This window comes from Anopheles ziemanni, chromosome X (assembly GCF_943734765.1).
Source record: "Anopheles ziemanni chromosome X, idAnoZiCoDA_A2_x.2, whole genome shotgun sequence".
NCBI lineage: Eukaryota > Metazoa > Arthropoda > Insecta > Diptera > Culicidae > Anopheles > Anopheles ziemanni.
Window position 1 is genome coordinate 12,193,445 of NC_080707.1, and position 14,627 is coordinate 12,208,071.

The following is a 14,627-nucleotide window of genomic DNA, read 5'->3' on the forward strand; positions in this document are numbered from 1 at the left end:
AATGCTATTTGTATCGTTCCCCCCCTAATGGAGCTACCAATTTGACATTGCCACACCGCGGGCAGTTGGCACTGCGGTTTTTCTTGGGAGGCCACCAGTACCGGGCCCGGTTTCGGAATGTCTGGATCGCCCACCCATGGGGCCGTGTAATTTTAACCCGGCCACGTTTGCTCCCCAGGAGACAGCTCGGGCGTAAACAATATTCCTACTTGCGCGAGCCGTTTAGCAGGTGTCGTGCGGTGGGGGGATGGTTCCACATTTCCCACAAAGGATGTTCGCGTCATACGAACGGAAGGAGCATGGATCCGATAATGGTCCTAAATTTTGAAATTTTCCATATGCCGAACGGTTTGGTTTTATATCCTTTTCGGTTGGCTTAGGTTCATGCCAAGAGACCCAAGAACCTGGGAAAATAATCGCGGGAAGGTGGTATGTTTCCTATTACCCAAAGAGGTGTGTTAAGAACACCTCTTTGCGTGATTTCCAGCACTTAGGTTCTGCAATCTGTTCCGATCTACCTGCACCCCCTCCTGATAGAAATGGGGGAGGGTGGAGGTGTTACAAAACAAAAACATTTCCTGATGATGTGCCGATTCCCTTCCTTCACACTCGGCACTAATCAACACACACAAACACATACATATATTTTCGTGTGGTTCGTGGTTTAGGATAAGGTTTTCGTTTTGACTTTCCCGCAAAGTTGGCTTGTTACCGCGATGCTAAAAATAGCGATTGACAAGAGAGAGCATTACGCACGACTACCGCTACCTCTTTTTTTTCGGGATGGCACCTCAAAGAGATGGCCGACCTTGGCCGTTACCTTGTCTTCGAGCCGCGGCGACACGGCGAAAATCTCCGGTTGGTTGGTTGGTATTATGGAAACCGAACGAAGGCGGCGGGGCGTGCGGAAGCAAAAAATAATTGCGCCTTCTTGTGCTACACACCTCTTGTGAGGAGGAGATGAGTAAAAATTAAAAAAGAAATTAGATAAAAAAAACAACATTACAGACACACACACACACACGCAGGCAATGACCAGCGGGGTTGGTTTTCTGTGATGTTCGCGATGTTTTGGATGCGGATTTTGGGGCAAATCGTTTCAAAAGCACTCGCCACCCAGAAAACCAGAGCAGTGATCTCTCGGGGTCGGGTGGGAAAATCGATACCCGAAGAGAAAGCAAACAAGCAGGCGAGCAAGCAAGAGGGAGAGAGCCGGAGAGACCCATCCCGCGAGGTTCAGTTGGCTTTGGTGAGTCGCGTGGTTCGTGTGACAAACCGCGCGGTCCCTTAACCTGAAAGTGGATGGGGGGTGGGTATCGGGGGGAGAAAGGGACTGCGTGGAACGCCCCACACAGAGGGCGAGAGAAAGAAAATAGCGAACCGAGCGAAAGATAGGCGGGCATGCTTAGAACGAGTAATGCGAACAAAACCCCGTCCGTACTTCGTGAAGCAGGAAGATACGTTTCGAAAAATATAAGCCAACAAAAAAGCCAGGCTGAGATACACACTGTACATAGCGTGCATGGGGGGTAGGGCCGCACACGGTCTTTTTTTAATCCCTCGGCATGTAACTTGCGAATGGCAAGAGGGCAAGATCCTAGGACAGAATCAAATCATCCCGCATGCTGGGACGGTCACCGCCCATGTGTCATGTTTCGCTTGTACGGGGGGAGCAAAAAAAAAAAAAAAAACGGGACGAAGAACACACACGTCATGCGGCCGGCGACCATCCGGACAGCGACCACTGTGCGGCTCCGGGCTGTGTTGATCGATATCTCCGCTGCACGGTTCGGCAAGCGTGTTTGATAGGTGTCCAGCGCAACGCAGCCATAAACCGCCATACACACGTCCTTGCGTGGTGAGGAGTGGATGTGTTGAACACGATGCCGACGACCGAGATTGATTGTAGCAGCAGCAGCAGCAGAGGTGACACATACACCGTTCAATATTACCTTTCCCGTTTGCCTCAACAACACCCAGGTCGGACGAAAAAACCCGGTGCTATAAATTGGAAGACATCATCAGCACCATCATCACCATCGTCCTTCCGAAAGCCACACACACAGACACACACATACGCACACGAAACACTTCAATCACGAGCCATTTGGGTGGGTGAAGCCTACAAGAATCGTCATCTGTTCTCAGCTGGCAGCAAAGCTCGAGCGAACCGAGTGGGGAGTGGTTCGCAATGTGTTCGCATGGCAGTTTTCCTAAAGGACACGACGACGTCGCATCCCCATCCCTCACTCCGAACCCCCTCGCTGCTCTCCTTCCTTTTTTATCTATCGAGAACGAAATTGCCAGTGCCGTTCCTTTTTCTTTTTTTTAAATGGGCGAAAACTATCGGCACGCATGGTATTAATTATTGTATCACATAGACACGCACCGAGTTATTTTCCTCCTCTTCCCCCCTTCCATGGTCCTTATTAGTGGAAAATGAGATACTTTTTTTCGTTCCCCACCCGAATAACAGTGTCGGTGGGCCGTAAAACCCCAAGAAGGGGACGACGGGCATTTCGATCGATTCGCAGGACACGCCGTCCTTAGGAAGCGATAAATATGCTGATTGCAAAATCGGAGAAATTCGGAGTCGTCGAAAGTCGTTCTGCACTACGGTTGTGGAGATTTTCCCAGATTTACGTTCCCCTTTTCCTCTGGGAAGTATCATAGGTTCGATGGGAATCTTTCTGGTTCCGACTCCTTGGCATGTGTCCCGTCTTCCGTGCATCCGATTGTGCGCTCCTTGTTCGTATCCTTTCTCCGATGCCCCCCCCCCCCCCTCCCGGACGTGTGTGCAGATCAAATGACACACAAATGTCTTTGTTGGACAGTCAAGTCCGAGGCCGCCGGATCAAGTAGGCCACCGAGACAGGGTGGTGCTGTGGTGCAAGCGGCGCAAAACCTGAAGGCGGAAGAGGCGGCCAAGGATTTTCTTGGACGTGGACAAGGCAAAAATAAAAAAGGAGACAGTCAGACAAGGCAGGCAGACGGTCTAGTATCAGGGGAAAGTCCATGGCCGTGTGGGCATGCAATGACTCGGTGTGCTTCAATATTTGTTCCGCAATATAAATAGCCGTTTTGGTCTGAAAACCAAAAAACAAAACAAAAAAAAACACAAGAACATAATAAACCGTGCGCCACCACGGTAATGTTACTGGTGCCTCGTGTTGTGTACTCCGGAAACACCGGAAACACGCGAAGGGAGGGACCCACCCGGTGGGCAATCTCGTCCGCAATCGGGTTTTCGGTCAGGCGCGGCCTACGGGTTTGGTTTCTACGGAGACTCTCTGACGTCGACGTCGGCATGCACCACTTCCTTGCGAATCGATTGCGGAACAACGAGCCTGGTTCGTCCTGCGTCCGGTGGAAATTGGACAGGAACGAAATGGAAGCACACACACACACACACACACGGAGAGATGGACACGAAGCAGTAGGCCGTTTGACAGATTTTCCTGAAAGATTCCTTGTCGTCTACTAAGCGAAGCGAAGACCACTTGCAGTGTTACTCGTTTTTGCTCACCACTAGAAAGGCAACACACACGCACGGGGCACACGTACAAGCACTCACACATCCACGGGTGAAGGGGGGGCCCAGACACACTGACAGCCAGGCACAAACACACACGAGCAGGCGCCTACTTCTTCTTTCTGGCGTTCTACGCTTTGCGGGTGGACAGTGAACGTACGTTACATACGCATTCTCGTGCACACATACAGCCACATACACACGAACCTGCTGCTGCCAATGCTGCTGCCAATGCTGCTACCAATGCTGCTGCTGCTGCTGCTGCTGCAATGCCCTGCGCTCTTTATGATATGCGAGAGCCCGTGTGTCTTTGACTTTTACTTTCCGTGCGAATGTTTCTGTACCCTTTTTTGCTCCGTTTTCGACAAGGAGGGTTCCGATTCAGCGTTTTTTGCTGTAAAACTACCGTGTAACGATATTACGGGCAAACAACGGTTTTCCTGCCGTGGTTCGGGAAATCGGTCGTCTGCAACGACGACGACGACGATGAGCCCACCATCGATTTCCCACCACACACGGGGAAAGGGCGCACACACACGGGAAGAGACCGCTCGACCGTCGAAAGACGTTCGCCCTTCCTCGCTTCTCTATTGGCGAATTTTCCAACCCTCGCCCGTCCCGCACCACCGGGAAAGAGAGTTGTCCGCGAGGGAACGGCGTTTCCCAGTCCCGCTCCACCCGAGATACCGATTTTTTGGGATTTTTGCTATCGGAATCGCTGCTTTTTCCTCCGCAGCGGAGAGTGTGGGGGGTTTTGCGTGCGCGTGCGGGGAAAAACAGGGGTTTTCTTTTGCGGTGCCCTTTCTTCGCTGGTGTGCCCGTGCCTGTACGTGAGAGTGTGTGGTGCGCTGGCCGACTGGCTCGCTGGCTCGCTGGCTGGCTGGCTAGCTGGCTGGTCTGCCTTCACTGGTATCCTGCCAGATGCGACGATGAACCACCGAGGGAAACCACGACCGGATCGACGGCGCACTGGATGCACATTTTGCTGCACATACACACACGCTAAACCACCGTCACCACTGCCTTGGGCCAGACTGCTTGGGCTGGCGTTTGTGACGGTTTTTTAAAAAATTTGCCTCAATGCGGACACGGCTGTGCTCACGGCTGAGGATGAAAAATTACCCTTTCTTGTCTTATTCCATATTTCGATGCTCTTCCTTTGTGTACCTGCGCACTAGTGACGATCGCGTGCAGTGACGGGCCGCGACCACCTTCGGTGCGCCCTCGGTGTAGGCGATCCGTTTTTCGCGAGCGGACTGCCAATGTACAGCGGACCCGAACGTTGGCAGCGGCTGGCTCACAGAATCGTACCACGCAATGGTTACACCAGCGAACTGGCGAGCGCGGCTTTGGTAAACACAGCGCCGCGTACACAAACACACACGGGTCCGGCCCGAAGGGAGTCTTCCCTTTTTACGGGCAGCCACCTGCTGGCTACACTTTTCCTGCACTCCTGCAATTTGCCACCGCTTTTTATTCACATTTTGTCTTTTGTTTCATTCCAATTTTGGCCAAAGTAAATCCTTTTACAACGAACGAAATTCAGCATCCCAGGCCGATGCGTACCACCACTAGCTTTCAAACGCACTTTCAAAATAATGGCGCACGGGACGTCAAGCTGACACTGAGCAACTGTCAAACGGGATCTCACCAGATTCGGTTTATCGAACTGGCCGTTACAAGCTAAATGCAATTGAATAAGTCTATATTTAGAGCGTTTCCACTACGAAACACAACGGTACTTATTCATGAGAAAATGTTTGAACAGTTTGTCTAAAAGCACTATGAAAAATTATGAATTTTTGAGAAACTTTCTATAGCGCTGTACTCAACACTCTTACCTCTTGAGTATCATCTGAAGAAAACCGTTGCTTTAATGTTCAGTTATTTAAAACTTACACATCGAATAAAGCTGTGTTTATCAACCTTCAAACGTTGCTAGCTCATGGTTCATTAGTGGCCTATCAACCTTCTGACACCGCTGAGAAACTCCTCACAAAAGTAAAATCAATCATAAATAATTGTAAATGAAATCCAATCAACTGAACATCTATTGCACCAAGCAAAATATAGATAATAAAGGCAAATGAGTCAAATGAGAAAATTTTGTAAAAATAAGAAGAAAGAAACAAGGAAGCAGAGTTCCGAGGGTAGTTTGAGGATAACCGTCTGGATGCAATATTTTTAAAAAATTGCTCAAAAGTAGCCAATTCACAGAAAACCTGCTGCGGTGAGAGGTTTTTCTCACTTTGACGTGTGGTGATTTTGCTCACGAAGTGCGGCTCACTATGGCGGATGAGTAGCTCAGTTTACAGCGGAGTGTCGTGAGCTCCGAGCCAGCACCCCACCGTTGCACCGACACTGTCCGTCGACGCACCATTCGTTCGACCCTCGAAGACGTAGGAAGCACTCGCGTGTGTGGGAAAATGCACCACTAGTGGAAAGTGTTTGAATTTGTGGACCGCGAAGTTTCGCCTTTTCTCAATCGAATTGTGCATAATTGTGGCCAAGGAAACACTACTAATCTGGGATTGAACTCGTAAGTATATCGGTAAAGTGTGGGGGGAGGAAAAAAAGTCCCCAAAATAATAGGGCCAGCGATACCGAGCTGGAGCTCATTAACGTTTTCCGTTTGAAATGCCAACATCGAAAAATGATCGTTTCGCGTTCAGGTGTCCCGGGGCAAAGCAGTTTCGTTACGGGTTGAGAAAGAGTTAATTTAGGTCAATTTACGTTTTTCAAACTCAAGAGAAGGTGGTTTTCCAATAAAATTCAATAAATCTAGCTCAATCGTAGAGCGCGTATTTAGAGCTCCCTCCTTTTGAAAAAGTCCAGAACCAACGGATATTGTTTATCGCTTAATCGTGAAGTGGCAGGGCTTATAACAAAAATTTGAAGCACTGTAGAGGTTTTTTGGGTGAGAAATAATTTATTCTTAGTCCAGCTCGACCACTGACGGCACGTAATCTGTCTCTCCGTTGCAGCATTATGTTCCCTTTCTCCTCCTTGCAAGTCGAGTATAGCAATTTCCATCGTTCATCACAAATCATGTCGAACGCCCTGAGCATGACCAACTCCGGCTTTCCCCACTCGTGGATCGTGTCCGGGCAGGACTTCTGTCCCATCACGTACTCCTCTATCCAGAGCCACAACTCGGCGGTGTCCAGCAACCTGGCCACGGTCGAACCGGGGTAAGTAGAACATTTTTATCGCTTGGGGTTTGTACTTTTGGCGCTGACACGGCCACCTTCTCGACGTAGACTAATCGAGCTGCGGAAGGAGAAATCGCGTGATGCGGCCAGGTCACGGCGGGGCAAGGAGAACTACGAGTTTTACGAGCTGGCGAAGATGCTGCCTCTACCGGCCGCGATCACGAGCCAGCTGGACAAGGCGTCCATTATCCGGCTGACGATCAGCTACCTCAAGCTGAAGGAGTTCAGCGAGAACGGCGTCCCTTCGTGGTGTAAGGAACCAATGGGTTTCCAGAATTACAACTCGCCCCAGTATTTCAACGAGATGTTTGAGACGCACCTCGGCACGCACATCCTGCAGTCGCTGGACGGGTTCGCCATCTCCACCGGCGTCGATGGGCGCTTCCTGTACATCTCCGAGACGGTCTCGATCTACCTCGGGCTGTCGCAGGTGGAAATGACCGGTAGCAGCATTTTCGACTACGTGCACAAGCACGACCACGCGGAGGTCGAGCAGCAGCTGGGCGTGAAAAAGAGTGCCGAGTACTCGGCCTACGGTGGCTACGCGGATGAACCTCCCGAGAAGACGACGGTGCTGAAGCTCGGCAAGGAGCAGTCGGGAGCGGCGCACGGCGTCGGCGGTAAGGGTCTGCTGCCGGGCGAGACGTACGAGGGTGACGACCGGGCGTTCTGCATCCGCATGAAGTCGACGCTGACCAAGCGCGGCTGCCATTTCAAATCGTCCGGTTACCGGGTGATCCTGCTGCTGTGCCACCTGCGCAAGAAGAACAACAACGCGGCGGAGGAGCCGCAGCATGGTCCCACCACCGACAAGCAGACGGTGATCGGCATGGTCGGGATCGGGATCGCGCTGCCACCGCCCTCGCTGCACGAGATCAAGCTAGAGTCGGATATGTTCGTGTTCCGCACCAGCCTCGACCTCACCATCATCCACTGCGAGAACAGGTACGTATCGGTCACGGATGTAGTGGGACTTCATGTCGTTTGAACCATGCCCCCCGATCTCACTGTCGCTAGGATTTCCAGTTTTCTGGACTACACCGCCGACGAGCTGAACGGCAAGAGCATCTACACCCTCTGCCACGGACAGGATGCGCACAAGCTGAAGAAGAGCCACAGCGAGCGTAAGTGTTGCATGCGCCGATTCCAAATTCTCGTTCTGCTTCAATGCGAGGGTGGGTTGCTTTTTGCTTCTTCCAGTGATACAGAAGGGCCAGGTGCTGACACCGTTCTACCGCATCCTGAACAAGAACGCCGGCTACTTCTGGATCCAGTCGTGCTGCACGATGGTCTGTCAGACGAAGAACATGAGCGACCAGACGGTGATCTGCGTGAACTACATCATCACCAAGCCGGAGAAGGAGAACCTGATCCTCGACATCTCCCAGATCCCGTCGGTGGCCGGCGGCGACTACCCGCAGCACAGCGTCAAGACTGCCCAGGGTGGCGTGAAGAAGTCGGGTCCGGTCGTCGCCGATTTCGACCTGGACGGCAAGAGCCTGGGTGGAGGCGAGCTGGGTGGTGGTGGCGTCGGGGGACATCAGCACCATCATCATCACCAGCAGCACCAGCCCGACGGTTACCTGGAGGGGCAGCATGGCCATGCGCACGGCGTCGATCACAAGGACCTGCTGGAGAAGACGGCGCTGGCTAAGCAGTACGCTCAGGACGGGGGTCACAAGCAGGCGGGCGGGCTCGGCGGCATGGTGTTCGGCGGCCCGGACAAGAAGGACCTCGAGTTCAAAGATAAGCTGCTCGAGCGTGAGAAAGGCTGCAGCAATAGCAAGGTATCACCCGGCATCAGAGACCAACCCACGTAGGGCTAGGAGCTGATCGCGACTTCCATCTTCTCTTCCGCACAGCACCAGCGACTGAAGAGCGGCAGCCCGATGCTGAACCATCCGAACGAGAACGGAGGCAACGCGGTGGAGAAGAAGTCGTCCGGCAGCAAAAAGAGCATCAACAACCGCGCCAGCGTCATCCGCGTGCTGAACAAGTCCTCCAAGAAGGTGCTGCAGGAGACGCACTAGTTCTGCGCCACACCAAACACCTCTGCAATCTACCATGCGCCACGAGGAGAGCCAACCGCACGCAGTCTCCATCTCCAATCGATCGATCACTTCAATCAGCCAAAACAGGTTGTACAGTCGAGCTGTACGCAAACAATTACTATTTAAAATAACAATGCACTCCTGAAACCCGAAACATTCGTAGGGAACGTGCCCTACCCCGTATGAGGGTATCGTACTGATCACAAGCAACCCATACACTGCAACGATCGTTTTCAGTAACATATATAGAACACCTCATCCCGGAAAAAAAACGATTGGAGCGCCATTCCAACGCAATGTTTACTCTAAGCCAATAACTATAAACCGTTTTATTATTTTTGTTTAATCTAAAATCTGGTCACGATAAAGCAGACTAGATTAGTTTTTAAAAACGACGATTTGAAGCGTAAAATAGGACGCGATTTAGGAACCTTCCAACTCCATTGTGGCCAGTACTCACTCGTAAGTAACTGTAAGTGCTTCCTGCAAAAATGTCGCACCTGCTCAGGTAGCGTCTCTATCGTGTACTAGCAGTAATAGTAGTGGTAGTAATAGTAGTAATATTTTAATAGTCGGCGTAGTAGCTTTGCGTATGCAAATATATTTCATCCGGGCGCATTCTCCAGTTGTTCGTCGCGTTCGGTTAACGGTGGCGTTAATGTATTATTTTGTTTTATAAATTCCACAAAAGATAGGCAATGAAGATAGCACATTGCTATTAGCAAACGTGAACGGGAGATTTTATTTCTTTTATTAAACTTTTAGCATGAAGTGTTTTATTTTTTCACCATTAAATTTAATGAAATAACCCAAAGGAAACTGTTTGTTTGCCTATTCGATGAGAAAATCTCCGATCGAATCCAATGACTTTACTAAAGTTTCTTTCATAGAAGTTTCCAACGTGTTAGGGTGTGCGCTTTGTAGCTCACAACCACCACGTCGGAAAATTTGATAAATTCACAGAAAAGGGACACACTCCAAACCAAGCTACGTTAAATATTAATTTTATTTCCACCTTGCTTTGATGATATATTGCCATACTGGGACGGGTGGGGAGAGGAGAGTGTGGTGCGCAATTTTACTGCAATACATATTATATATTTGAACTAAACTAAAAAAAGAAGCACACGAATCACGCCGATCCATGCGGCCACTAGAACGTAAAGGAATCGATCGACGGGAGATTTTTGCTCAGTTTTCGCCGCTGCTGTTGTTTGTTAGCTTTTCGGTTCGGTTTGTTGTTTTGCTTTTCATTCCGCCTTTTGTGATCCGCCAGCGAAGATGCAAACTGTGCATACTAATTCCTCGCCTTGCATCGCTTCACCTCTCCACATTGTCTCGCATGGTCTTCTTATAAAATCTACCTTGCGTAAAAAGCAATATAAATTCAATGAATTTAATTGAAAAAAGAAAATAATGTGCAAATGCATAAGTCGCGATAAATATTATGATATATTTGAGGGCAATTGAAGATTCGTTAGATGATAATTATCAGTAATTATTGCATCAGGATTAAAGAAAATAAATCAAGTGTAAAAAAAAACTATCATTGACAAATAGGTGCATTTTTTGAAAATGATCTAAAGATTAACATACATAATTTGACGACAAATTATCGTAATATTAAACCATTCGATTGCAATTGGACGCGGTAGCGCGGCGTTGACTTGATTAGCATTCCAAGGAATAATGCATAATACACCTTTTACCACCTTCACCGCACGATGTGCAATGCTTTCGAACTCGATCCTTCTAACCTTTTGTAGCAACAAAACGACAGCAAACGTATTGCACATCGCGCTAAAAAGGTGGTAACAGTTGTAAAAAAAAAAACACAACGCCACGCACCAAACCTACGGTAGCTCTATGAATATTATGAAAAGAAATATATTAAGTAAATACATAATTAAAAAATAATAAAACGGAAGAATTATTTAGTGATTAGCTGCCGCCGGGTTTTCGACCGCCGCCTGGGGGAGGACATCTCTCCCTTGTAATGCATACGTTTCCTGTCACGCACGTCCTTTCCGTTTTCCTTTCCTTCGTATAACCCCCTACTGCACGGACGATGACTATGTGGCCAACTCGGCATTGGAACATGTAACTGTTTAAAATAATTAGTTTAAAAAGAATCGCACAAATTTTCTTCACTTTTCCCTTCGTTTGCTTTGTGTTCTATCAGTCGCGTTTGTTCCTACCCTGAACGTGTACACCTATATATTTTGTTGATTGTAAACATCCTCCCTCCCACCCTCCGTCTCCCCCACCTGCGCTTCGCCGTTTCTGCCCGTGTTCCCGGGTGCGGACCGGAATGCTGTTAAAATCTGATTAAAATTCGCTAGTAGGAGTGCTGCGCTGGACCGGGCGCGTCACCGCTGGAAGATTCGGATTCGGCTTGGATTGTGAATGGGTGGATAACGATGGAGGGTGTTCGCGGCAACATTGGAGCAACGGTTGAAAGATAGACCAGTTGTTGGTGGGTGTCGTTAGCAATTGTGGGTTTCAATCGTGTGTTGTTAAAGGTTTCAGTACGCCTTGGCGTACCTGAACCTACTCCCCTGTACGAGAGGACTGACTTTCCACGAACAACAAAGGGGGAAACATCGCCGTTATGCCAAAGATGGGTAAAGAAGAACTCTCCACCGAAAGAGATCTCGCGACTCTCCGGATGTCCCGCGGACAAACGTGAGCTTGGAATGTGCTTGGACACCGGAGGACCGTACTCTTTTTCGTGGAGTAGCGACTACCTTTGAACCGTTGTTTCCCGTGCGCGCTTTCCCTGGCTTGGGTTTTACTTCTTCTTTTTACCCTTTCGCTTCTTCCGCTTGCCGCTACCATTCACCCCGGACCCGGTGGAAGATTCCACCTGTTCGCTCTTCTCGACGGTGGTCTCGGAGTGCATGACCGTGTCCGTCACCATCGTGTTCGCCGTCGTCGCCGCTGTCGTCGTCGATGCCGTCGACATTGCAGCTGCGGTGGAGCTGGAGGCACTAACTGCAGGCGTTACAGGGGTGTTCCCGTTGCGCCGATCGTCGCCGGCATCACTCTTCTCGCCCTCGTCCTCGTCGTCATCGTCCTCACCTGTGCCAAAGGCAGCTTTCAGCTTCTCGGAGTGTATCGTTTGCTGGAACAGCTTCTTGCCCGCTTCCCGCGTGTCGAAGTCCACCGCAAAGCCTTCGGCATTCGGATTGGTGATCACCTCACAATCGCGGTACGATTCCTCCTCATCCTCCTCCTCCTCCTCCCCGTCGTAGACAGCGTCTTCGACGACGTCGTGCGTTGGCTGTTGTTGGTATTTTTGATGGTTCTGCTGTTCGTACGCCAGCTCGTTTTGGTGTGTGTAAAAGTCGTTGATGAGCCGCTCGCGCACCATAAACACCGTTCCGATGGCGCCCGTTTTCTCCTCGTAACGCTCAACGTCCGCTTCGTCTGGCTGCTCCTTCCACTCGGCGGCAGGGTCGATCCGGTACTCATAGCTACCCTCCATCTCTTCCTTCTCCTCCTCCTCCTCATCCTCCTCTTCATCGTCCCGATCGTTCTGCTCTCGTAGTTCCTCCTCGGTGAGACTCTTGGAAAGGTTCTGCTTCACCTTCTCGCACTGTTTCAGCTCGCGCAGCACGTGCTTCATCTTGACGTTGATCGACTCGTACGGTCCGGTCGGTTCGTACGCAAACCTCGCCGAACCATACTCGCCTCCCCCGGTGGCCGAGCTGGGTGAGTCGGACGCGAACGCAAACGAGTCCTCCCCGCCGTACACGTCGTTGTATCGCCCGATCGCGATGTCGTGCGGTTGGCCATCGCCCGTCAGGATGGGGTTGATCACCTCGACGATCGTTTGTACGGTGCTCGATGTTTCCTCGGCGCACGGTGGTGCTGTGTCCTCATCCACCCGAACCTCGTCACTGGGCAGCTCCTCTGCGGCGCTGGCCGTGCTTGTGGTGTTGGTCACTCCGTCGTGCTCGTCAATCCGCTCGCTGTCTCCGGACGATGAGTCTTCCAGCTCAAACATGATTATTTTCTCTCGCATCGTTTCAACCTAGAACAACGGAAGAAGCAACGATTAGTTTGGATCTCAACGTTAAGAGTAAAACTACGTCCGACTGATAGGAAGATGTTTGATTGCGAATTAAAGAAGTGTAATTGCATTCAGTGCGAAAACGAACAGAAGATTGCGAAGAGAAAATAAAAGAGTGCATAAGTGCTACCTCGGTGCGTTCTGTGTAACCGTACTGTGTGGGGTTTGCGTCCCGAAAATACGAAAAACAGAAAGCTTTTACGAGTTTATTGATAAATCAACAACAATTGCCACCAGACTCGCGCGACAATAGCAAAATTGGAATTTCTGTTGGTGTATCCTGTTTCTACAGAGCCCCTCAGGTTTTTTTTGCGGAGAACATGACTTCAATCTCTGGAGCACCATAAAATATATCTATGAAGTACCTACAAGCGGTATTTTGTTACTAACATACTTTTCACCTAATACCGGATGCGCTCAACAATTCAATTTCAAATCTTTTTGCACCGTCAAGAAACCTATTCTTGAGAATGGTTAAGAAGAATATAAACACAACTATATGGGTTTCAGCAATTTCAATCCAACAAGGATGTTACAAGAAGTCTAATTTAATAGCAGAATTAACCTTCGTTAACTTCACGTTAATTTGACAAAGTAAACAAAAAAACATCCATTCTGTGTTGTGTTCTAAAGAAGCAGACTTATTATTGTTTGCTTTGGTTCCTTTGCAGGAGAATGTCCTTACATACCATGCTTTCCAATTTCGTGATCTGCAACATTGAAGAGAGCTACCAGGCGTCTCCATCGCAGTGGTAATTTATTGGAAATCTTTTTTTCAAGGCACCGTTAATTTTCATAAGCACAACATTGTGATATGTTCAAATCTCTTCATAAATTCTTTCGTTAAAAAATAAGCCGTAGTGCAAGTAAAACTATAAATAATGGTGGTTCCTAAAAGGGTTTGTAAAATGTAAACAAACTAATGATTCTAATAAAAACTACAATGAACGAAAATCCGATAATTTAGAGGCGAGTAAAAAGATGACTTTCTAAAAACTGTAAGCGCAAAAAAAAAACTCTAGTTTAACATAATGACTTGTACAGTTGAATGTTGCTGTGGAAGTCAATTATCAATTGCCTATTTTATTTATGGTGAAAATCTTATCGAGTTGAATAGATGAATATCATCAATTATTTGGCTTAAATTTAAAAAAAAAACTTTTTAAAAAGGACACATTACTACCACATTACTAAAACTTAGTAAAAGAATAACAAAACAAAACCTAAATAGAATAAATTGTAGGAATCAATAAAACAAGGCAAAACTGTAATAAAAAAACCTACTTAAAGGTTTATTACAAACTTAAGAACATTCGCTTTGGCATGAGGTGGTCGTTTCGCCTGGCAGAAGTCGATAATAATAGAGAAGAAATCATAAGCAATGTTTCCTCGAGCTACTTGAAAAATGGTGTTATCAATTCACAACTGCTATTGTCAGGACGATAAGGGCTCTATGAAAACCCAATGTTGTCTTCCTTTTAGCTTGTGTGCGATAAGTTGTGCAGTGAACTTCAGTGTTCATCTATTTTGTTACGTTTTTGCTTATGGAAAATATAGAAAAGGTTGTTTTAAAAATTAAATTGCTTACGAATTTCACTTTTGTGGAATATATGACCGGGTTACACACATTTGTAATTCGCTTCTGGTGTGTTGCATATTGCTACACCTTGCTAACGATGTGCATACTACAAGCGTGCAGCCATGCAAAAGATAAACGAGTAAGAATTCATGCTTTCTAATCGACATAAACTAAGGAA

General features: G+C 48.5%; 2 protein-coding genes across 2 annotated transcripts in view; one reads left to right on the top strand and one right to left on the bottom strand.

The window, feature by feature from the left end:
• Nucleotides 1-6,063: 6,063 nt before the first annotated feature.
• Nucleotides 6,064-8,774, top strand: LOC131290450 (protein trachealess). Its single transcript, XM_058319600.1, has 6 exons — nt 6,064-6,071; nt 6,517-6,723; nt 6,793-7,689; nt 7,762-7,868; nt 7,945-8,531; nt 8,607-8,774. The coding sequence occupies exons 2-6, from the start codon at nt 6,521-6,523 to the stop codon at nt 8,772-8,774; spliced, it is 1,962 nt and encodes a 653-aa protein (XP_058175583.1). The 5' UTR covers nt 6,064-6,071; nt 6,517-6,520.
• A 2,812-nt stretch (nt 8,775-11,586) lies between these two features.
• The window catches only part of LOC131291081 (protein lap4), a 55,165-nt gene continuing 52,124 nt past the window's right edge, over nt 11,587-14,627 (bottom strand). Inside the window, 2 exon segments of the mRNA XM_058320270.1 lie at nt 11,587-12,224; nt 12,276-12,831. Coding sequence (XP_058176253.1) covers nt 11,587-12,224; nt 12,276-12,831 — 1,194 coding nt within the window.

Excerpts from the sequence above, each read along its gene's own strand:
- LOC131290450 (XM_058319600.1), top strand. The coding sequence starts at position 6,521 with ATGTTCCCTTTCTCCTCCTTGCAAGTCGAGTATAGCAATTTCCATCGT. Across the intron at positions 7,690-7,761 it reads ATCATCCACTGCGAGAACAG|GATTTCCAGTTTTCTGGACT; the intron begins GTACGTATCGGT and ends CACTGTCGCTAG. Across the intron at positions 7,869-7,944 it reads GAAGAAGAGCCACAGCGAGC|TGATACAGAAGGGCCAGGTG; the intron begins GTAAGTGTTGCA and ends TGCTTCTTCCAG.